The sequence below is a fragment of the Pecten maximus genome, chromosome 14 (assembly GCF_902652985.1).
Source record: "Pecten maximus chromosome 14, xPecMax1.1, whole genome shotgun sequence".
NCBI lineage: Eukaryota > Metazoa > Mollusca > Bivalvia > Pectinida > Pectinidae > Pecten > Pecten maximus.
Window position 1 is genome coordinate 7,755,659 of NC_047028.1, and position 25,732 is coordinate 7,781,390.

Below are 25,732 nucleotides of genomic sequence, written 5' to 3' on the forward strand. Positions count from 1 at the left end.
TTACACGACATTGCAGTATAATGGACCGAGAGTGATGTCTTACCAATGTGTTTCTAACACGACATTACAGTATCATGGACGGAGAGTGATGTCATACCAATGTGTTTCTAACATGACATTACAGTATAATGGACCGAGAGTGATGTCATACCAATGTGTTTCTAACATGATATTACAGTATAATGAACGGAGAGTGATGTCATACCAATGTGTTTCTAACATGATATTACAATATAATGGACCGAGAGTGATGTCATACCAATGTGTTTCTAACACGACATTACAGTATAATGGACGGAGAGTGATGCCATACCAATGTGTTTCTAACATGATATTACAGTATAATGGACGGAGAGTGATGTCATACAAATGTGTTTCAAACATGATATACAATATAATGGACCGAGAGTGATGTCATACAAATGTGTTTCTAACATGACATTACAATATAATGGAACAAGAGGGATGTCATACCAATGTGTTTCTAACATGATATTACAGTATAATGGACCGAGAGTGATGTCATACCAATGTGTTTCTAACATGATGTACAGTATAATGGACCGAGAGTGATGTCATACCAATGTGTTTCTAACACGACGTTACAGTATAATGGACCGAGAGTGATGTCATACCAATGTGTTTCTAACACGACATTACAATATAATGGAGTGAGAGTGATGTCATACCAATGTGTTTCTAAAACGACATTACAGTATAATGGACCGAGAGTGATGTCATACCAATGTGTTTCTAACATGATATACAGTATAATGGACGGAGAGTGATGTCATACCAATGTGTTTCTAACACGACATTACAGTATAATGGACCGAGAGTGATGTCATACCAATGTGTTTCTAATACGACATTACAGTATAATGGACGGAGAGTGATGTCATACCAATGTGTTTCTAACACGACATTACAGTATAATGGACCGAGAGTGATGTCATACCAATGTGTTTCTAACACGACATTACAGTATAATGGGCCGAGAGTGATGTCATACCGATGTGTTTCTAACATGACATTAGAGTATAATGGACGGAGAGTGATGTCATACCAATGTGTTTCTAACACGACATTACAGTATAATGGACCGAGAGTGATGTCATACCAATGTGTTTCTAACATGATATACAGTATAATGGACGGAGAGTGATGTCATACCAATGTGTTTCTAACACGACATTACAGTATAATGGACCGAGAGTGATGTCATACCAATGTGTTTCTAACATGATATTACAGTATAATGGACCGAGAGTGATGTCATGCCAATGTGTTTCTAACATGACATTACAGTATAGTGGACCGAGAGTGATGTCATACCAATGTGTTTCTAACACGAAATTACAGTATAATGAACGGAGAGTGATGTCATACCAATGTGTTTCTAACACGACATTACAGTATAATGGACCGAGAGTGATGTCATACCAATGTGTTTCTAACATGATATACAGTATAATGGACCGAGAGTGATGTCATACCAATGTGTTTCTAACACGACATTATAGTACAATAGACCGACAGAGAATGTCATACCAATGTGTTTCTAACATGATATACAGTATAATGGACGGAGAGTGATGTCATACCAATGTGTTTCTAACACGACATTACAGTATAATGGAACAAGAGGGGTGTCATGCCAATGCGTTTCTAACATGATATACAGTATATTAGACCGAGAGTGATGTCATACCAATGTGTTTCTAACACGACATTACAGTATAATGGAACAAGAGGGATGTCATGCAAATGTGCTTGTGACACGATATTTCAATGTAATGACATTCTATAGTGTCGCTTTAGATTTACCTTTTCAGGTAGATATTTTTGTATGTTACGATGTTACATTATAATTTGATAATTGATAATTGGACGGTATACAGGCAGTGATGTGAATGGTCACCCCCATGGCGAAGATGATTGGCTCTCTCCTCGACACTATAAGATTATCCGTCTGTTATCTACCGTTCGTGGAAATGACCTAATTATATTGATTAAACCTAAAACGGTATAAAAGAAAAGCAGTAAGCATGCCTTAAAAACGAATACATTGGTGTATAAAGCGGAAATGTAGATTCGATTGAACGAGGCTTTTATCTTCATTATTTTGTCTTAAGTGATCGGTATATAGTGATCAATATTTATTACTGATTATAAATGATATCAAGCTGAATCGTTGGGTCTGCCAAACGTTAGTGAGTTGGTTTTTTGAGACACTCATTAAAAGTAAGTGCTCGTTTTAGAGCCAGTGCTACCGAATGATCAATTCTGTTCTCGTTTAGCGAATGTTCACCCAATATATCGAACAATGATTGTATGCAATATCTTGCTTATGATTCTCAGGTATCAGAATTGATTAGTTATTTTAACTCTCGGTTTTCAGCATTGATGAGTTGCTTATGATTCTCAAGTATCAGAATTGATTAGTTGTTTTTGATTCTTGGTTTTCAGCATTGATGAGTTGTTTTTTATGTTCTGTTATTAGTAATAATTACTTGTTTTGACCCCTAGTTAGCGGCATTGATTAGTTGTTTTTGACTGTCGGTTTTCAGCATTGATTAATTGTTTTTGGCTCTCAGTTATCAGTATTGATTAGTTGTTTTTGACCCTCAGTTATCAGCATTGATTAGTTGTTTTTGACTGTCGGTTTTCAGCATTGATAAGTTGTTTTTGACACTTAGTTATCAGTATTGATTAGTTGCTTTTGACTGTCGGTTTTCAGCATTGATAAGTTGTTTTTGACTGTCGGTTTTCAGCATTGATTAGTTGTTTTTGACACTTAGTTATCAGCATTGATTAGTTGTTTTTGACACCTAGTTATCAGTATTGATTAGTTGTTTTTGACTCTCGGTTTTCAGCATTGATTAGTTGTTTTTGACTCTCGGTAATCAGCAATGATTAGTTGTTTTTGACACTTAGTTATCAGTAATGATTAGTTGTTTTTGACTCTCGGTTTTCAGCATTGATTAGTTGTTTTTGACTCTCGGTAATCAGCAATGATTAGTTGTTTTTGACACTTAGTTATCAGTATTGATTAGTTGTTTTTGACTCTCGGTTTTCAGCATTGATTAGTTGTTTTTGACTCCCGGTAATCAGCAATGATTAGTTGTTTTTGAAACTTAGTTATCAGTATTGGTTAGTTGTTTTTGACTCTCGGTTTTCAGCATTGATTAGTTGTTTTTGACTCTCGGTAATCAACATTGATTAGTTGTTTTTGACACTTAGTTATCAGTATTGATTAGTTGTTTTTGACTCTCGGTTTTCAGCATTGATTAGTTGTTTTTGACTCCCGGTAATCAGCAATGATTAGTTGTTTTTGGCTCTCAGTTAGATTTTTTATTCTTGGTTTTCAGCATCGATGAGTTGCTTTTGACTGTCGGTTTTCAGTATTAATTAGATGTTTTTGATTCTCGGTTTTCAGCATTGATTAGTTATTTTGATTCTCGGTTTTCAGCATAGATTTATTGTTTTTAAGGGATCTCTAAGAATCTGTGTAGGGAGTATTGCGTATGTTTTGGTAGAGTCCTCGTTTCATTATTTACTTTGATTGCTAGCTTTGATTATCTGTTTTAACTTGTTTTCGAGGTTGAGGACCAGGGTACATTTTACGGCCAATATCATGATCGTACTGGTGAATAGTATCATCTATGTGCAATGTATACAGGGTAAACAGTGAGGTTGTAGCCACACCGGTGACATTACCTGGAATCTATCTAGATATGTATGTTCGCCGCCATTGTATTTCCGAATATCTGGTCTAATATGTGTGTTCTCTTGCAATATTCTGCATCCTCACACCCACCCAACGCTCACCCCACCACAACCCTACTAACCCCTAGTCCCCCACACCAACCAACACACACACACACCACCCCATCCCTGTCCATTCGCTCCCCCCCCCCCCCCCCCCCCCACCTCCATGCCACCACCACCAGAAACATACAATTTATCCATCCGGAACCAACACGTGCTATTGCCATGAGTCATGTATTATAAAAAAGTTATATTTCATAGACGTAGTCGTGCGTTCCTAATTGCATTATTTTACGTTGATAACATCATATTATTGCGGCTCGATTATGCAATTCGTTTTAAATGGTCTGCCTTGCGAGAAAGGTTATAGATTCTGTACGAGAGTTATTAAATTTGTTAATGTCTGTCTGTCGTTTGCTTGACGTTAGACTTCATATTAATGAGAATAAAGACTTTTTAACACGTTATCATGAAGAATAATGTGACAGAGTAGATTACACTAGTTCAATAATATGGTTTTAATTGTGCATATCTGGAATTTAGATTTTTTTTAATGTTTGTCAAAACTACTTTAATTGATAAAGACTTTTTTCCTGACAGTGACTAATGAGTCCGGACATAAAAATACCATTTTATTGCTTGAAATTTAAATGTCATCTCTCTTCCTTGTCCTTGGGTCCCTTACCAAATTGCATTCGATAACATGCAATAAGCCTTCTACAAGGAATAACCGCCTCAAAACGCCACTTATAATTCAAGGGGTCAAAAACAAATAAATGAAAAAGAGTGGCTGCTTTCCCTTTAGAGAGGTTCATTTGCCGTTTAAAAGTTTTGAGACATCTCTTTAGGTCCTTATACTGACATTAGATTGTTATGTTAATGTGAAGCAGGAGAAATCAAGTACCGATAGACTCCATGCGAAGAAAAATGAGGAACGCATGCCAAAGAGGCGACAAAGGAGACGAATTTTCTCTACACTGCCTCGCCTTGGTTTCTATCTCCAGACGAACCATGGACTCTCTGCTTGACATTAGGCTTAAGAGTTTCTTGTGCGGACTGGCTCGCCCATTGTCGGTGTCATGTGACCTAATGGGCCATCTTGCAACCGTGTTCAGGTGTGACATTTCAGTGCGATTGCGCTATAAATGACCCACAATTCGCGAGGACGTTAGTTTTAAACAGAAACTCGTTTGTTTTTTCCTTTGGAAATGCAAATGTCAAAAGTGAAGTAGTATAAACGCTGACATAGAAATCAAATTATCAAATCAGAGAGAGACCTGTATCGCTCACCTACTCCTAATGCAACGTTGAAGCTGATGTCATTTATGTGGATGCTAAGCTGCATACGTCCTCCGATCGATTGTTTTCATTAAAAAAAAAAATTGTAGTCCTTTCTCTCTAAACATTTAACACGCGACACATTGACAGTTGATCAAGGGCATTTATTCGAACAAACTTTTTCCCCGTCGTGCAATTGGAGCACCAGGTATAATAATTATACCCTATCTGCAAAGAATCATTTAAAAAAAATCAATTCGCGCTTTAACAAACTATGCTAGTGGCACACTATTGAGTAAATTGACGTCTTGGTTATTAAGAAGTAGTCATTTAAAGATTATAGCACATTTGATTCATGGGACCTTGAAAGTAGATCAAAATCATTTAATTCTACAAACATTGTAGACCTTTGTCCTGTAGGGCCTATGTATGGTCTAAGGGCCTCGTGATTTCTGAGAAGAAGTCGTTTAAGGGCATATAAAAAGTAATGCAGTAAAAACAGTGATATTTGACAAGCCTATAAATTACCACTATGTTGCAGAAGTAACTTTGTCAACATTTAATATTATCAAGGCAGTGGACCTTACTGTTAACATATCATTTGTTAAGCTGTCTGTAAATTGCTTCAAAACATGCGAAAAAAGGCATGTTTCAGGGGGGTCACAATTAGCTCATTTGTATCACATATATTGCACAAAATAGCCATGGCGTTTTGCTCATAAGTGTCGAAAGCACACAATAGGAGCATTGGTTTAATCAAAATGACTTTCTAATCTTTAAATGCAAATGGCGTTGTGAATAATACCGCAGAAATATGGCATATAAGAAGGCATTCCAAACATAAAAATGTTCTTATTAAACATTATCAAGAACTCTAGACCTGGCGAGAAGACTGCTTTTAGGAAAAAATGTTCAACCTCTGAGTTTGGGGTAAAAATGCATATTTATGAAGAAAGCCTCAAACTCACTTATTTAACAATTTGTTTTAAAAATATTTTTCTTACTATGATCACATGTCTTAAAACTATGATAAAGGAGCAATTTTGTTTATTGAAATGCCTTCCTTTATGCCATATTACTGTAAAATTATTCACAGCCGCCATTTGCATTTCAATGTCAAAACAAAATTAGTGTTGATGCGTACATAAAATCAAATCTGGTCAATCAAATGCTCCTATCCTGTGCTATATTCACTTGTGAGCATAACAGCATGGCCATTTTTCAGGTTTGGATATCCATGTGACTTGGAACTACATGCTACATTAGCACTAACTATATAGAAGAAACTGCTGGCATCCACAGCAAATTATTGGCTATTTTTTTTAGAAACTTCATGTCGAACAAACAATTGGTATATCACATAAAAAAATTTGTGCAAAGGACCTGTTACAGGTTACATTGATTTTTGCCCACGAGCCAATTTAATAATTACCGGATGATATTTGTAGTACTATATGAGACAACCCATGAAATATTTTCAAAAAAATCAAAAGGTCCCAGGGGCTTGTTATATGACCATTTTAATATCACCCTACATAGGATTGTAACAGGGTTCCATTTTTAGTCAAAATAACGCACATTTAGCTTTTTTAACTTCAAAAAGTTATCATTTTATTTAGAGTGATATTTATTGCAAATCATAGATGCATTTATGCAACAAAAAATATCTATTAAAAAAATTACACAATCTTAAACCCCAAAAAATACCTATATTGTTAAGCCAATTTTAAGCCACGTTCACTTTTTACGGAATTAATTGCTACAACTACTTCCGGTTCTTGTACACTCAAAATATTTGGCAATTATTTGGACCATTATGTTAGATATTTATGGTGAAAATTATAGAAAAATTGAAAACCGGTAAAGTTGTCATATATACAACAATCTGCAGGGAGGTACTTTTCAAAATAGCCCTCCAAGTTGGGCGTAAGAATTATACCTGCTGCCCTCATTGCATGATCGTAAGAGGCGACTAAATTTGGGATCTTATCTGTTCTCTTCTTTCTTAGAAACTTCTTCCTAATGTCTCCCTTGACAATGCCTCACTTTTGGCGTTTAGTTGAGCGTTCGCCCCTGTGAGGAAGGCTTTGGGTTCTGTCCCCTGGCCGAGACATACCAGAGTCTTTAAAATGGTAGTTGCTACTCCTGCTTAGCGCTCAGCATATTAAGAGTGGGACGACTGATTCGTCCGTTGTCAGTATAATGTGACTGCGACAACCCAACAAGTTTTAGTACACGTTCTGTCTTCATTTGCCTGAATGTATCAACTTTGGATTTTCCAGCAGACAGAAAGGATGGCATCATTGCATCATACCCCATCTCAACAAGAACATCAAGGACATCCCTGAACCCACGATTAACTATGACATTGTCATGATTGGCAAGCCAAGCCTTCAGAAATTCAACATTGTCAATGATGGGTTTGATGGTTGACGCATCATTGACACTCCCGAAGTAAGGTTCAATACATAGCCATCTGGTAAAACAATGGACATAAAACTTGAGGTAATTGGTTTTTTTCTGTCCACAATATGACGACCTCTTAAACACATGGTGCGAACTTTTGTTTGGGTAAATGTAAGTTCCATCTAGGATAACACTCACTTTGTCGCCAAAAATGTTTTTGTAAACACTGTGTAATGTTACATGATTTATACCAAGGTGTTTTGGCACAAGGGAGATGTTCAGAGCATGCGTCTGGTGAGTGCACATGTGTGTTTTACCAATCTAATTAAAATTTAGATGGTCATTCTCATTACGTTACATGAACATCTAACAGCATCCCATAAGGGGTCACGTCAGGGTGACCTCTGAGATGTGTGTATTTCACTTTCAGGGCGAATTGGCAATTTGTCGATGTCATCGAAGCTAAATATTTCGTCACAGTATGAATCTTAAGCAAACCATTTCGGTACAGTATATAGCTATATGCTTTCTAGGACGAAATGACTTGAAACAAATTGACAGATTATACAAGCTATGCACTCCAGTCATGCTAATTCGGACATATAAAATTCACTTCCAAGATTCTGGAAGTAGTCACTTGATTGGCTTATCCAAAAGGTCACCCTGACGTGACCCCTTATGGGATGTTGTTAGATGTTCATGTAACGTAGTGAGAATGAACATCTATATTCTAATTAGATTGGTGTTTTACGAGGCTGCGGTATGTCTGTGTTATGTCTCCTTGTGATAGGCCAGAACTTTTGCCGATTTATAGTGCTACCTCACTTAAGCAACTGCCGAATACACCCAGCAGGACACTCCACCCAGTCACATTATACTGACAACGGGTGAACAATTCGTCCCACTCCTGATATGCTGGCCATGGGCGCTTAGCAGGAGTAGCAACTACCGGTTTAAAGACTCTGGTATGTCTCGGCCAGGGGACAGAACCCAAAGCCTTCCTCACAGGAGCGAACGCTCAACTAAAAGCCAAAAGTGAGGCATTGCCAAGGGAGACATTAGGAAGAAAAAGTTGCTAAGAAAAAAAGAGAAAAGATAATATCCCTAATTTAGTCGCCTCTTACAATCATGCAATGGGGGCAGCAGGTACAATTCTTACGCCCTATCAGCAGGGCTATTTTGGAAAATACTTCCCTGCAGATTGTTGTATATATGACAACTTTATCGGTTTTCAACTTTTCTAAAATTTTAATCATAGATATTTAACAGAATTGTCAAAATAATTGCCAAATATTTTGGGTGTAAAAGAAACGAAATTACTTATGCCAATTCCGTAAAAAGTAAACGTGGCTAAAAATTGGCTTAAAACTATAGGTTATTTTGGGGTTTAATATAGTTTTTTTTTAATAGATATTTTTTGTTGCATAAATGCATCTATGATTTGCAGTAAATATCACTCTAAATAAAATGATAACTTTTTGAAGTTAAAAAAGCTTAATGTGCGTTATTTTGACTAAAAATGGAACCCTGTTACAATCCTATGTAGGGTGATATTAAAATGGTCCTATAACAAGCCCCTGGGACCTTTTGATTTTTTTGAAAATATTTCATGGGTTGTCTCATATAGTACTACAAATGTAGCGAATCAAAGTTATACATGTTAGAAGGCTCAGATAGCCTTACCTTTATTGTTGTAACTGTATATATACTTCCGTGTTTGTCAATGTCAATTCGGAGCTTGATTAACTGTGATTTTTGAACCCTATTGTTACAAACGCTATGGGAACCACGATGGCGATTAATTAGAACGAGGCTTCTCGTTTAGAGCGAGACATCTTGTTCTGACAGGGTATAAAAGGCCGAGAAAATTCTTATTCACGGCCCAGTTCTGAAGACGTGTTCCATACGACCAGTTGGTACTACTAACAGCGGAGGCTTTGGAGTGATACGTGCTAGTATCAGTCTTGGCTCGTGCGTCGCTCTTTTCGACCTGTGCAGGGTTTGGCGAGTGGCGCATGAGCGTACACAAGACGTACGTGTAGTAGGCTATACACGTGTGTGTATACTGCGCAGCAGCCGTAGGGGTCTTGGCTGGTTAACACCAGCGTACACAGGACGCGGTGCGCAGTGACACAGTTGTCTCCGGGGCAGTTAGTACGACCTGCTCGTGCGTAGTTACTGTTAGGGTACACACTACTGTGCGGAAAATAACGCACCGGCAATAAATAAACAGTATGTATATATGCTGTTAGGGCTCATGCGTATGTTTAGGGCTCATGCGTCGGCTCATGCGTATGTTTAGGGCTCATGCGTCAGGCTAGACGCATGCGTTGTATATAAACGAATCACATGATCATTGTATATATTACTAATTAAGTATTATAAATTGAGAGAGTGTTGTTAGCTGCTAGGAAAGCAGCTCGTGCTCTATTTAGTTATTTGTTAACACGCCTTATCCCGGAATCAACCGGGTACGACACCCCGTAAACGTTACAGATTCTGGTGGCAGCGGTGGGATAAGGCAACTGTTTACAAATAACCACACGTTTTCAATTAAATATTATGATGGAAGCCGATATAGACCAGGAGATTAGTGAGCTAGACAAGCGGCTAGAGCGAATGCGGGAGGAGAGTTTTAGAATCCGTCAACAGCTCGCCCAGTCGACCCCACTAACGTCCGGCTCAGATGGGCGCATGAGCACCCGGGACTCTGGGATCGGGTCAAGACCGTTTAGTAGTGTAAACGATACTACAACGAGGGACACCGCAACGGGGACCAAGCCAAAGGTACGACTAGACCTAGGGAGTGATCTGGACCATGAATATCAAGTGGACACCCATGATATTGACAGGAATTACAGAGGGACGCATGCGGCCGATGTAAGTTATGCGGCGGATACGCATGCGGCAAGTCCTAATGTGGCAGATACGCATGCGGCCGATTCGAGTTATACACCAAATGCGCATGCGGCGGATACGCATGGGGATGATTTAGCTCGTGCGGCGAATACGCATGTGGGCAGTCTGAGAGGCCAGTCTGCTAGTAGGATTACGACACGCAGAAGGCAGCTCCCGAGCTTGGCAGTAGCGCGAGAACAATATACAGGGCAAGACTCACATGTTACAAGGAGGCAGCTACCTAGAAATATCAAACCTGCTACTTATGACGGAACCGGCTCATGGATAGATTACCGCACGCACTTTGACGCATGCGCTAAACTTAACCGCTGGTCACAGGAGGAAAAGGGTTTATATCTTGCCGTGTCATTACGTGGCCAAGCACAAGGTGTATTGGGTAACCTTCCAACCGACTCCAGAGACCATTATGACGAGCTCGTACGTTCATTGGAACAACGCTTCGCTCCCCCAAACTAGACCGATTTGTACAGAGCACAGTTAAAGGAGAAGAGGCAAAAGGCGTCCGAATCCTTACCTGAGTTGGGGCAAGCTATAAGAAGATTGACCTATTTAGCTTATCCGACGGCGCCAAACAATTTACAGGAAACGTTGGCGAAGGAGCATTTTATAGACGCATTACATGACTCTGAGATGCGCGTGCGCATTAAACAGTCGAGGCCTCGCACGTTCAACGAAACTGTACAGCTTGCTGTGGAGTTAGAGGCGTATAACAAGTCGGAGAAAAAGCACCATACGAGAGCAGCCGTTGTTGAGGATGAGAACAAACAGGATCAGACTGACAATATAACGGCGCTCAGTAAGTCCCTAAAAAAGCTCCAGGAGGATATGGAAACTTTAATGGCTACGATGAAGGCCAAACCACAAAGCCAGAAGCAACGTGCGCACGACACACCAAACAAAGCTGGGCCGAATCGTAACACAGACATTCAATGCTTTTTCTGTAAGAAAAATGGCCACATAGCCAGGAACTGCCCGAAAAAGAAACAGAATAAGGAACAGAAAAAGGCGGACGGTAAAACCAATGCACTGCATGGAAAACCTACGCATAAGACAGATGCTGTCAGCCACAGCGCAGGAGTTAGCGCAGCTTGCGACGCCGGCATATACATACAGACAACTATCAAGGGCATAGAAGTGAAGCTTTTAGTAGACACTGGATCTACGGTGACAATAGTTTCAAGAGATGTGTTTGACAGGATTAGGGAGGACGATAGACCTAGCCTGGGAAACATGGATAAGCTGATTAAGACAGCGAATGGCAGCAGATTGGAGGTGGTCGGTGCAGGAGTATTATCATTCTCTCTGGGAGCACGCACTGTAGAAATGACGACCGTGATTGCTGACCTAACTATTGATGGTTTGCTGGGAATGGACTTCATGATAGAGCAGGGTTGTATGATTGACATTGCTCAGGGGTTACTGAGAATGCGCGACATCAACATCCCTTTGTTATTCAAAGGTTCCTATGGCTGTTACCGGGTCGCTGTCTCTGAAAATATCTGTCTTCCCCCAGCCAGTGAAATGATTGTCGTAGGGAATGTTATCGCCGAGAAAAGATCACGTATACCAGGCACATGTGTGCTGGAGCCGACAGATAGATTTATCAGCGCGGATAGGGCATTGGTGGCTCGTGCTGCAGTTTCTCCTGCGGCTAATTGTGTTCCTGTAAGACTAATGAATGTTACAGAGGATCCACAAATGATATACGGAGGAACAATAGTTGGACAGCTCTCACCAGTGGAGCGTATAACCCATAAAACCACTGATCGGACAGCAATGGTGGACACAGCGTACCTGGATGAACAGCTACATCAACTACTTGAGAGGTCTCGTGAGCATTTGACAGGGGATCAGATACAGAAGGCTAAAGCGTTTTTAGCTAAACGAAGGAATCTGTTTGCGTCATCTGACTTGGACCTCGGACGTACACAGTTGTTGAAACACCAGATAAAAACTGGAGATGCGCAGCCGATAAAACAACCATGGCGCAAAGTACCAGTCCATATGACCGGTGAAGTGGACAAGCATGTAGAGGATATGCTACAGAAAAAGGTGATTGAGCCATCTACAGGGCCGTGGTCGTCTGGTATTGTGCTAGTACAAAAGAAAGATAAGACAACACGGTTTTGTGTAGATTACCGCAAACTCAATGCCGTTACCTCCAAGGACGCATATCCACTGCCGAGAATACAGGAATCGCTTGACCATCTATCGGGTAACGCATGGTTTTCAACACTCGACCTGTTCTCTGGGTACTGGCAAGTGGAACTCGACAAACAAGATAGACCAAAGACAGCCTTCTCTACACGTAAAGGCTTTTTCCAGTTCTGCGTCATGCCGTTCGGTCTCTGCAATGCGCCTGCCACGTTCGAGCGTCTAATGGAACGTGTGCTCGCTGGCCTGCATTATGAGATTTGCCTGATCTACTTGGACGATATTATCGTTGTTGGTAATACCTTTGAGGACATGATTGAGAACCTTGAGAAAGTGTTTGATGGCCTGGAGGCTGCGGGACTAAAGCTCAAAGCCAAGAAGTGCACACTATTTTCTAAGCGGGTCGCGTACCTAGGACACATCATTTCAGGAGAAGGGGTATCTACCGACCCCGAGAAGATAGCCAAAGTTAAAGATTGGCCCAGGCCTACGAATCTGACCGAAGTACAGTCCTTCCTTGGCCTATGCAGCTACTACCGGCGATTTATTCAGGGATTTGCAGCGATTGCGAAACCGCTACATCGGCTCTCGGAGAAGGGCACCAAGTTCAACTGGACAACGGAATGCAGTGACGCATTCAGCACCTTGAAGAACGCACTCATTAAAGCACCCATTCTCGCTTTACCAGACTTCGAGAAAATGTTCATTTTGGACACAGACGCAAGTGGATTTGCCTCTGGTGCAGTTCTATCCCAGGTTTTCAATGGGGAGGAACGACCAATTGCGTATGCCATCAAAACATTCTCTAAAAGCGAGAGAAAGTATTGTGTTACCAAGCGAGAGTTGCTTGCGGTGGTACAGTATCTAAAACATTTCAGGCATTACTTGTATGGGCGAACCTTCATAGTTAGGACTGATCACAGCTCCCTCCGTTGGCTCACCAACTTTAAAGACCCAGAAGGGCAGCTTGCTCGGTGGATGGAGGTAATCAGTCAATATGATATGAAGGTGGAGCACCGCCCAGGTCCAAAGCATGGGAACGCGGATGCGTTGAGCAGATACCCATGCAAACAATGTGGCTGGACGAACAACCAGGAGAATGCCGCTTCTACCTTGAAGTGCACATCTGATACGACTGACGCTAAAATGGACGATGTCCATACGATGCTGCAGAGACAGCAGGAGAACAAAGACATTGAACTCGTGCAGAAGTGGTTAGAAATGGGTGAGAAGCCGTCCTATAAGGATATCACAGCACACAACTTCTTTGTGAAGTGTTTATGGAGTCAATGGGAATTGCTTTCTATACACCAAGACTTGCTATGTAGAGCTTGGACACCGCCAGGACAAAAGTACAGTATACAACAGATAGTTGTGCCCCTGACGGAGAGAAGAAACATTCTGGAAGGTCTACATGACAACCGCTCTGGTGCGCATCTTGGAGTTAGCAAAACCATGGCAAAAGTAAGACAGAAGTACTTTTGGCCGGGACTTCAAAGAGATGTACAAACGTACATCGCTGGTTGTGCGACGTGCACCAAACGGAAAAATCCGTCGAAGACTAAAAAAGCCCCAATGCAAGTGGTACATTCAGGTATGCCCATGGAGAGGATTGCACTCGATATCATGGCTGATTTACCAGAAACTGAGGACGGAAACAGGCACATTCTAGTCATATCCGATTACTTCAGTAAATGGACAGAGGCATTTCCTATGCCAGACCTCAGGGCTGAAACCGTTGCTACCATTCTTGTTGAAGAGGTGATAAGTCGTTTCGGAGTTCTACATACATCCACTCCGACCAAGGAGGACAGTTCGAAGGGAAGGTTTTCAAAGAAATGTGTGATTTGTTACAAATCACAAAAACGAGAACGACTCCCTACCATCCCCAATCAGATGGTATGGTGGAGCGTTTCAACAAAACCTTAGCCACTATGTTGAGCGCATATGTAGAGGATCATCACAGAGATTGGGACCAACACATTCCATATGTTATGATGGCGTATCGCTCATCAGCCCACGAGACTACAGGATGCTCGCCAAATTTGATGATGCGCGGGCGAGAAACGAGCACCCCGCTGGATATTGCGTATGAGCTTCCCAACTCACTGAAGAAACCATACAACACCATATGGGCATGGGAGTTACAGGAACGCTTGGAAGAAGCGCACACGCATGCGAGGAAACACATAGCTGGAGCAATTCAACGACAGAAGCGATATCATGATCGTTCTGTCTCATGGGGAAAGTTTAGAGCTGGCGTGTATTTCCCTATCAAGAAGGTTGGAACCAGCAAGAAGTTCACTTCATTTTGGAGAGGTCCTTATCGAGTATTGAGAAAGGTCTCAGAAGTCTTATATGAAGTAGACTGTGGTCTCAGAGGAAAACCACAAGACGTCCATTGTGACCGCATGCGTCCCCATACAAGACAGGTATTGCGGGGCGAGGAAGTCAGCAGTAATCAGCATGAGGAAGAAGATCCCTCGGGTGAAGAGCAAGAGGATGTAGAAATTCCTGAAGATGAAGCAGTCAATACTGACGAAGAATCAAATGCGGAGTCAGAGGATGCGGTCCAAGACAAAGAATCCAGACCAGTTAGGTCTAGGAAGCGTCCTGGTAGATTCAAGGATCACTATGTCGAATTCAAGGGCTAGATGATCCATGCTACACGATGTAAATAAATGTAAATTAGTTTAATTCTGTTGTTCATTAATTATTGTCGAACTCGCGACGAGTATCATCGGAGACGTGGGTAGTGTAGCGAATCAAAGTTATACATGTTAGAAGGCTCAGATAGCCTTACCTTTATTGTTGTAACTGTATATATACTTCCGTGTTTGTCAATGTCAATTCGGAGCTTGATTAACTGTGATTTTTGAACCCTATTGTTACAAACGCTATGGGAACCACGATGGCGATTAATTAGAACGAGGCTTCTCGTTTAGAGCGAGACATCTTGTTCTGACAGGGTATAAAAGGCCGAGAAAATTCTTATTCACGGCCCAGTTCTGAAGACGTGTTCCATACGACCAGTTGGTACTACTAACAGCGGAGGCTTTGGAGTGATACGTGCTAGTATCAGTCTTGGCTCGTGCGTCGCTCTTTTCGACCTGTGCAGGGTTTGGCGAGTGGCGCATGAGCGTACACAAGACGTACGTGTAGTAGGCTATACACGTGTGTGTATACTGCGCAGCAGCCGTAGGGGTCTTGGCTGGTTAACACCAGCGTACACAGGACGCGGTGCGCAGTGACACAGTTGTCTCCGGGGCAGTTAGTACGACCTGCTCGTGCGTAGTTACTGTTAGGGTACACACTACTGTGCGGAAAATAACGCACCGGCAATAAATAAACAGTATGTATATATGCTGTTAGGGCTCATGCGTATGTTTAGGGCTCATGCGTCGGCTCATGCGTATGTTTAGGGCTCATGCGTCAGGCTAGACGCATGCGTTGTATATAAACGAATCACATGATCATTGTATATATTACTAATTAAGTATTATAAATTGAGAGAGTGTTGTTAGCTGCTAGGAAAGCAGCTCGTGCTCTATTTAGTTATTTGTTAACACGCCTTATCCCGGAATCAACCGGGTACGACACCCCGTAAACGTTACAGATTCTGGTGGCAGCGGTGGGATAAGGCAACTGTTTACAAATAACCACACGTTTTCAATTAAATATTATGATGGAAGCCGATATAGACCAGGAGATTAGTGAGCTAGACAAGCGGCTAGAGCGAATGCGGGAGGAGAGTTTTAGAATCCGTCAACAGCTCGCCCAGTCGACCCCACTAACGTCCGGCTCAGATGGGCGCATGAGCACCCGGGACTCTGGGATCGGGTCAACACCGTTTAGTAGTGTAAACGATACTACAACGAGGGACACCGCAACGGGGACCAAGCCAAAGGTACGACTAGACCTAGGGAGTGATCTGGACCATGAATATCAAGTGGACACCCATGATATTGACAGGAATTACAGAGGGACGCATGCGGCCGATGTAAGTTATGCGGCGGATACGCATGCGGCAAGTCCTAATGTGGCAGATACGCATGCGGCCGATTCGAGTTATACACCAAATGCGCATGCGGCAGATACGCATGGGGATGATTTAGCTCGTGCGGCGAATACGCATGTGGGCAGTCTGAGAGGCCAGTCTGCTAGTAGGATTACGACACGCAGAAGGCAGCTCCCGAGCTTGGCAGTAGCGCGAGAACAATATACAGGGCAAGACTCACCTGTTACAAGGAGGCAGCTACCTAGAAATATCAAACCTGCTACTTATGACGGAACCGGCTCATGGATAGATTACCGCACGCACTTTGACGCATGCGCTAAACTTAACCGCTGGTCACAGGAGGAAAAGGGTTTATATCTTGCCGTGTCATTACGTGGCCAAGCACAAGGTGTATTGGGTAACCTTCCAACCGACTCCAGAGACCATTATGACGAGCTCGTACGTTCATTGGAACAACGCTTCGCTCCCCCAAACTAGACCGATTTGTACAGAACACAGTTAAAGGAGAAGAGGCAAAAGGCGTCCGAATCCTTACCTGAGTTGGGGCAAGCTATAAGAAGATTGACCTATTTAGCTTATCCGACGGCGCCAAACAATTTACAGGAAACGTTGGCGAAGGAGCATTTTATAGACGCATTACATGACTCTGAGATGCGCGTGCGCATTAAACAGTCGAGGCCTCGCACGTTCAACGAAACTGTACAGCTTGCTGTGGAGTTAGAGGCGTATAACAAGTCGGAGAAAAAGCACCATACGAGAGCAGCCGTTGTTGAGGATGAGAACAAACAGGATCAGACTGACAATATAACGGCGCTCAGTAAGTCCCTAAAAAAGCTCCAGGAGGATATGGAAACTTTAATGGCTACGATGAAGGCCAAACCACAAAGCCAGAAGCAACGTGCGCACGACACACCAAACAAAGCTGGGCCGAATCGTAACACAGACATTCAATGCTTTTTCTGTAAGAAAAATGGCCACATAGCCAGGAACTGCCCGAAAAAGAAACAGAATAAGGAACAGAAAAAGGCGGACGGTAAAACCAATGCACTGCATGGAAAACCTACGCATAAGACAGATGCTGTCAGCCACAGCGCAGGAGTTAGCGCAGCTTGCGACGCCGGCATATACATACAGACAACTATCAAGGGCATAGAAGTGAAGCTTTTAGTAGACACTGGATCTACGGTGACAATAGTTTCAAGAGATGTGTTTGACAGGATTAGGGAGGACGATAGACCTAGCCTGGGAAACATGGATAAGCTGATTAAGACAGCGAATGGCAGCAGATTGGAGGTGGTCGGTGCAGGAGTATTATCATTCTCTCTGGGAGCACGCACTGTAGAAATGACGACCGTGATTGCTGACCTAACTATTGATGGTTTGCTGGGAATGGACTTCATGATAGAGCAGGGTTGTATGATTGACATTGCTCAGGGGTTACTGAGAATGCGCGACATCAACATCCCTTTGTTATTCAAAGGTTCCTATGGCTGTTACCGGGTCGCTGTCTCTGAAAATATCTGTCTTCCCCCAGCCAGTGAAATGATTGTCGTAGGGAATGTTATCGCCGAGAAAAGATCACGTATACCAGGCACATGTGTGCTGGAGCCGACAGATAGATTTATCAGCGCGGATAGGGCATTGGTGTTAACACGCCTTATCCCGGAATCAACCGGGTACGACACCCCGTAAACGTTACACAAATATCATCCGGTAATTATTAAATTGGCTCGTGGGCAAAAATCAATGTAACCTGTAACAGGTCCTTTGTAGATATTTATTCGTGTTTAAAATTCAACATTATTCTCCTATATAGATGACCCTTTAAGATTTTAACATATTTTTTTAACATATATCGAGGTAATTCGTTTGGGAAAAAAACTGCCTTTCATTCAAGGATGCTTCTGGTCCAATTTGGCCATTATATTGCTGAAAGGTTTTAGCACATTCGACCCCTTTGACTTTGAAAGTATGTCACAGTTATTCATCCCAGCATGCTACTCTCATAATATAAAATATGTGGGGGCCTCTTGGTGAGTTGGAAGTCATTTAAATTGAAATTTGACGCCAGATGGCCAGACGGACGGACGACGGACGCCCCACCATGCCATCAACTCACTTGTCATTCAGGCAGGTGAGCTGAAAATAAGTTGAGATAAAAAAAATCCTTACATGGTCTATGGCACTCGCAATTCTGATTAAGTAGGTAATACAAACCATTTCTTCCACCCAGCCTTGTTCTGGCATCCTGACTTGAAAAACTGATCATGAAACAATTGTTACATTTTTTTTATTTTATGTTATTTTTACTTTTGAAGATAATTTTTCGTATTATTTTTCATAATGAAGAATATGTGATTGCTATTATCTAGCAGATTATGAAAACTTACTTCTCCATTGAAAAGAGATTTTCGGACCATATTTTCCGGCAGAACGATTACCACTACGTTGTCTAGGTTTGTTTCTAGATCAGTTAATTGGTCAGCGGCAGAAAAATCGCTGAAAGTAATGATAATCCATCGTGTCATATGGCGCATGGCGTAGCGGTGTACCTCCCAGCGAGCGATGGAGAAGGGCTGAAAGCGTAAAAATAGCAAATGCCTACAAATTGTTAACGAAATACATGTATATGTATAAACATCCATAACATATCTTATTCATCATAGCTTCGTCTACGGATGGCTAACCATATAACCCCGAAAACATAATACACTAACCAATGGTTTACATCTTATTCGTGAATATCACCGTCTACAATAACAAACGATTCGTCTGATTCGTCAACATCTCACACTAGAATATAAACGATTATTTCATGGATGTAAAATATCTGTAATGATAAGCAAGGAACAAAGACATATCATGTTGCTGATTAAACATGTATCCAAATGTTCGTCCATATTCGCAGGTGTCAAAATACAATGCTTCGTATATCGATTGAGTGTGCTAAAATCAAGCCAGGACATTTAAACCAACAGTCAAATATTCATTACTTATCAACAACAGTTTGATGACATTGACTCACCTTTTTCAGTATTGTCCTGACACATTCCATGCTACATACTATGGTAATATTGGGCAATTCTCGAATAGCAAAGTCAATCGCAGATAGGAAATCTTGTTCAAACCGTGGTGATTTGATATCTGGCATCATACCGTCAACAATTGATACGCCAACGGAAGAAAGACCACGCCCGATGTCGTTCAGGTTTTCCTCTGTAAACACATAAATGTATAAATCGCAACCATTGTTTGATTAGAAAAATAAATAGAAACAAAAGACTTTTCATTTGTTTTACTGATCCATTACAATTTGTTTTGTACATATACTGAAATTTCATCGTCGATGTTCGATGCACCACGTTACGCTACACTGATGCTGAAATCTGCGACTTTGATTTATTAATAATATAGTACAGATCTAAAGAATGATTTAAAACCTTATTTGAGTACTTTATCTATTTTTTAGTGATGCCATTAAATCAAAACCATTGAATTATTCATTTGACAGGATATTTTAATGACATGTAGTTAAGAAAACAGGACCATCATAATTTCAGTACTAACGGGTCAGGGTAAATCACACTAATACCAAACAGTACATTTTGCATTCGTTTATATTATCAACAAGTAGATGTATTACATCATCTTTGCTGAAGAATCCGACATCTGCTGCGACACACGATTTTACAAAATGCAGTCACACCTTTCAATATGGATTAAGAACTGATAAGTATATGCTTGAATACATTTATGAAGACAAGTTTGGAAAATAGAAACGAACCATCATACATGGGTTCATTTTGATCCGATACCAACATAATCCAGAATAAAGGCAAAAGACAAGCATGACATGTAGCGTATTGTCAAAACCCCGGGGTCAAAAACATATGGATGACAAATGAGTAAAGCATTTATACAATTGTCAGACTGACACCCATCAAAAAGGACACACAGTTTTACCGTCATACTATAAATGTACTCGTATACTCGAGCATGTGACGTTACCTTTGTCGGTTATCACGAATGTCGATGACCACATCAGATGGCGTGTGAGCGAGGCAACAATATCTACCAAAGCGTTCCCACTACCGCGATGCTGTTGACGGTCTTTAATGATGTTGTAGTTAAAATCAGCATGCGTCTCAGTCTGACACATATCAACCGTCTCGTCATTTCCATGGCTGAGAGACATAAATGTTGAGCTGGAACCACAATTGTTGAGCGAAACACTGTCACGATCTTCCTCATTTGAAGATTGAGGAGCAGACCACTGCAGAACTCGAGTGGCATTGTTAGGAAGCAGAAGAGAGAAGTTCAGATGATAGTCGACCTCCGCCAACAGCAAAATCAAGTCATTGTCATCTTCCCGCATTCTATTCACTAATGGGGAAATATTAGTACATTGTAAATAGGGTTATGTCCTTTTTAAGTATTTACCTCTTAATGACTCCAAATGGGTCGTCAAAGTCAAAGCCAAGTCAACGCACAAAAAAACCCATTAAATACAAACCTGTCACTACTAATGCAAATATTCTTAAAAAGAGGTGTGTCACTTATTTATTGTTTTATTATGTTATTATTTTTTAATCTTTCATTTTATTTTATTTTTCTAAAAAGTATAATTTACATTTTGTATTGTTCCATCGATGGGCACTTCAAAACAATAAGGGCCAAGTAGCCATTTTGAATGTGTAAGTAATAACGATATCTAAAAGCAATATATTATATGTTTAACAACCCTTGTTTCATGTGTCTACATAGTACAGTTTGCATATTATCTACTTTATCACGTTAAATATAGGATTTGTTTCATAAATGTAACAATGACCAGGTACCTGTGTTAAGGACAAGATAAGGCTCCGATACATTTATGTGTGCCCACGTGATCTTGGCTGATATGACGTCACTCAGACCCGACACGCTCTTGATGGTGGTCTGTTTGTCACAGATGGCTGCACACGGCCCTGTAACAAGACCTTCAAAGAGAAACTATCAATTAGAGCTAAATAAAATTAACTCAGAATGGAATACATGTATAAGTAAATAATATAGCTAATTATGTCAACTTGTTAGCACGAAAAACATCAAATAGATGGCGTCATTTATATTTTTTCGTTGCTGGTGCTTGTAGTTTTAATTTTTTTAATCTTATTCTTTTTTAATAAACTATAGATACAAGATAAACAAATACCATATAGAAAAAAACACTATGGTATTAACAGTTTCTTCGCGAGCGTTTTGTAACAATATCCCAAATATTTTTTCTATGCGATTCCTCTCTACAAGTACATGCTACCTGAATATTTAGCACAGCTCTGTTGTGAAATCTAAGAGAGCGTATAACAACCATCGATCTATGATAGTTACATTCGTAATCTCTTTTGATTATACCACTATAATTACAAAGATATCTTACAACACCAGTCAATTGTGAATTTTCAATGTATGCAAAAAATATCTTTCGGAGACATCAATCGTTTATCCTGCGTAAAGAAAACCTCTTATATTATGTCATTGGCTAATCAGGACACCTAGCAATTCATTAGTCTATTTGTACACGCAATATGCTAGTTTTTTACACCTGCACATTGTACCTGTACAGTCAGAATAGACATTGCACGATATGTGATTGTTATCGGTATTCTATTGGGTTGTCTGTTGTTCAGGAGTGAGCGAGGATGTAGAATGGTTGCCATAATAAAAATATCAATAAATTTACATGTTCAGTGACGTGCTAAAACTATCAAGCTTAATGGAAGTATCCTGGAATCGTACCACATCGACACGAGAACAACAACACCAAACGCCGATATCAGCACGACTTCTCCCGTCGAATATAGAGAAGGGAAGACTGTAAGACGCTTTCATTTGTGTGTATGTAGGATAGGAATATTCTTTCCAAGGAACTACAAAATGTGAAACCCTCAGGCTTGCTGAACATTTGCCCACATTTTGTGATCCCGAGGGTGGAATATCTTGTCAATGATTTCAATAATATTTGGCAATTCTTATAGAAAAGGCTATGAATCTCAGTTGAGGGGGTATGAAAGGAACTGGGAATATCGACATAAAGAAACCGTTATTATAACTCTTAATCAATAAAATCAGTGATAAATATGAGTAAAAATCTAGATTTGCATGGAGTCACCTTGACAGTTACCAGGGAAGTAAGATCAAGTGTTCTGGGAGAGTAAGCGTTTCAATAAGCTCGAATAAGTCTTACTTCATATCGCATAAGGGAATGGACTCTTTCGATGAGATCGTCAACTTGTATCGAATCAACTGGGGTATGTAAACACCATAGGTAGGGGAAGTAGAGATGTTACTACCTAGAAATGGAAAGTTAACAACTGGGAAATTAAAATCATCATGTTTATTATACAGCTTTATTGCTGTAGCTGTTACGTTTGGATTTAAGATAGACTATATTTAAGAATTATTGGTCAATATTTCGTTTACACGGGCAATGTATGTGTAGGGTTATCCAAGTTAAGGAATTGAAACTTTCTGTGCTGTACATATATATGTTACTAAAGAGATGATAATTATATGGTTGTCAAAGAAAAATTAACAATTAGAATTAGAAATGGATTGATTTTAATCACCTAGGACATTTTGGTCGTTGGAAGATTTTGTGTTTGGGTAGGGGATTAAAGTCATGTAGTCAGGAAAACAACAGAAGTAAACACAGGACTGAACGATATCATAAGTGTCTCTAGTAGTTGTCGTACCAGAGCATATCGTAACGCAAGTGCTTTGTGGGTTTTCCTTCACATGTCTTATCGATTTATTCAATCAATGATATTTTATTAAAGTGTCACATGTTACTATAATCGTAATAACACAGACATTTGAGGCACAATCACATACAACTGTATTAATATTAAGCCCATTATGGCTTGCGAGACACTAAATAAAAACAATGTGTTCTGATCCGGACTTATCTTTAAAAATCTCTATTGAATATCAAATCATGTGGTTTAATTTGAAGATAATAAATAGTATTAAAACAGCATATGTAAAGCTATATTTTATACAATTAAAATAGTAAGGTCCAATTATTGGGGAAATTCGAGAGTAATTAGGGATATCCCTACCGAAAAGTCGCACATTCCCCGCCATTGGGATCCCACCGATCTGGCAACTACAGCCTTATCTGATCATATGGTCAAATAACGAATATATATTATTTATTGAAAGACATTTAAAAAGAGAGGGCCCCAAACATATATATAAACATTAAGTTATACAATCCTACGACCATGATTTAAATGTTTGTTTACTGTGAGTCGGTTAATCTATTACCATAATTAACATTGTATCGTATGTAAATACACCGCCGAATTATGTAACTACAATACCAGACATTGAGTATGCATCGTCGATACAGGTCTGTCAACGCTCCAGGTACCGTGACACTGTCCCACGTTAATACAGGTCTGTCAACGCTCCAGGTACCGTGACACTGGGCCACGTCATTACAGGTCTGTCCACGCTACAGGTACCGTGACACTGTCCCATGTCAATACAGGTCTGTCCACGCTCCAGGTACCGTGACACTGTCCCACGTCAATACAGGTTTGTCAACGCCCCAGGTACCGTGACACTGTCCCACGTCAATACAGGTCTGTCCACGCTCCAGGTACCGTGACACTGTCCCACGTCAATAAATCTCAATTAATTTCCTTTTAGGATTTTTTTTAAGATGTAAGAAAAAAACCGAGACTAAATATCTAAATTGTTTACCTGGTCAATAGCATGGCTTCATTACAGTGTCTTACAGACAATGACAGAAAGCAGCTTAAGTCGTAAGAAATGTACCTGCTGCCTTATCGCATGATGCGTAAAAATGTGACTAAAATAAGGATAAGTATGACTTTCAATCTTTCTAAATTATTTTTCTGCCTTATTTCCCACTTGACACTGCCTCAGTTTTGGCCTTGAGCGTTCGCCCTTTTGAAGATGACTTTCCTGTGATCGAGTAAATCAAAGTATAAAAACCTGGTCCGGACTTGCTGCTTTCTGTGAGACAGTGTTGGCTGTAGTGATAGGTATATCGTGATCGTGAGACAGTGTTGGCTGTAGTGACATGTATATCGTGATCGTCAGACAGTGTTGGCTGTAGTGACATGTATATCGTGATCGTCAGACAGTGTTGGCTGTAGTGACATGTATATCGTGAGACAGTGTTGGCTGTAGTGACATGTATATCGTGATCGTCAGACAGTGTTGGCTGTAGTGACATGTATATCGTGAGACAGTGTTGGCTGTAGTGACATGTATATCGTGATCGTCAGACAGTGTTGGCTGTAGTGACATGTATATCGTGATCGTAGTGACATGTATATCGTGATCGTGAGACAGTGTTGGCTGTAGTGACATGTATATCGTGATCGTGAGACAGTGTTGGCTGTAGTGACATGTATATCGTGATCGTGAGACAGTGTTGGCTGTAGTGACATGTATATCGTGATCGTGAGACAGTGTTGGCTGTAGTGACATGTATATCGTGATCGTCAGACAGTGTTGGCTGTAGTGACATGTATATCGTGATCGTCAGACAGTGTCGGCTGTAGTGACATGTATATCGTGATCGTCAGACAGTGTCGGCTGTAGTGATCTGTATATCGTAATCGTCAGACAGTGTTGGCTGTAGTGACATGTATATCGTGATCGTGAGACAGTGTTGGCTGTAGTGACATGTATATCGTGATCGTCAGACAGTGTTGGCTGTAGTGACATGTATATCGTGATCGTCAGACAGTGTTGGCTGTAGTGACATGTATATCGTGAGACAGTGTTGGCTGTAGTGACATGTATATCGTGATCGTCAGACAGTGTTGGCTGTAGTGACATGTATATCGTGATCGTCAGACAGTGGTGGCTGTAGTGACATGTATATCGTGATCGTGAGACAGTGTTGGCTGTAGTGACATGTATATCGTGATCGTCAGACAGTGTTGTCTGTAGGGATCTGTTTATCGTGGTCGTGAGAGTGTTGGCTGTAGTGACATGTATATCGTGATCGTGAGACAGTGTTGGCTGTAGTGATAGGTATATCGTGATCGTGAGACAGTGTTAGCTGTAGTGACATGTATATCGTGATCGTCAGACAGTGTTGGCTGTAGTGACATGTATATCGTGATCGTCAGACAGTGTTGGCTGTAGTGACATGTATATCGT

At 40.7% G+C, this 25,732-nt stretch overlaps 1 protein-coding gene across 2 annotated transcripts in view; it reads right to left on the reverse strand.

Annotated features, from left to right (window-relative positions):
* LOC117342117 (glutamate receptor ionotropic, delta-1-like) overlaps window positions 1-25,732 on the reverse strand; it is a 77,900-nt gene that overhangs the window by 13,502 nt on the left and 38,666 nt on the right. For both annotated transcript variants that reach the window (XM_033904120.1, XM_033904119.1), the window contains exons 2-5: window positions 21,385-21,525; window positions 20,555-20,929; window positions 19,572-19,762; window positions 18,937-19,122 (exon numbers count right to left, since the gene is read on the reverse strand). In XM_033904120.1, coding sequence (XP_033760011.1) covers window positions 18,937-19,122; window positions 19,572-19,762; window positions 20,555-20,929; window positions 21,385-21,525 — 893 coding nt within the window. The remainder of the gene's footprint in view (window positions 1-18,936; window positions 19,123-19,571; window positions 19,763-20,554; window positions 20,930-21,384; window positions 21,526-25,732) is intronic.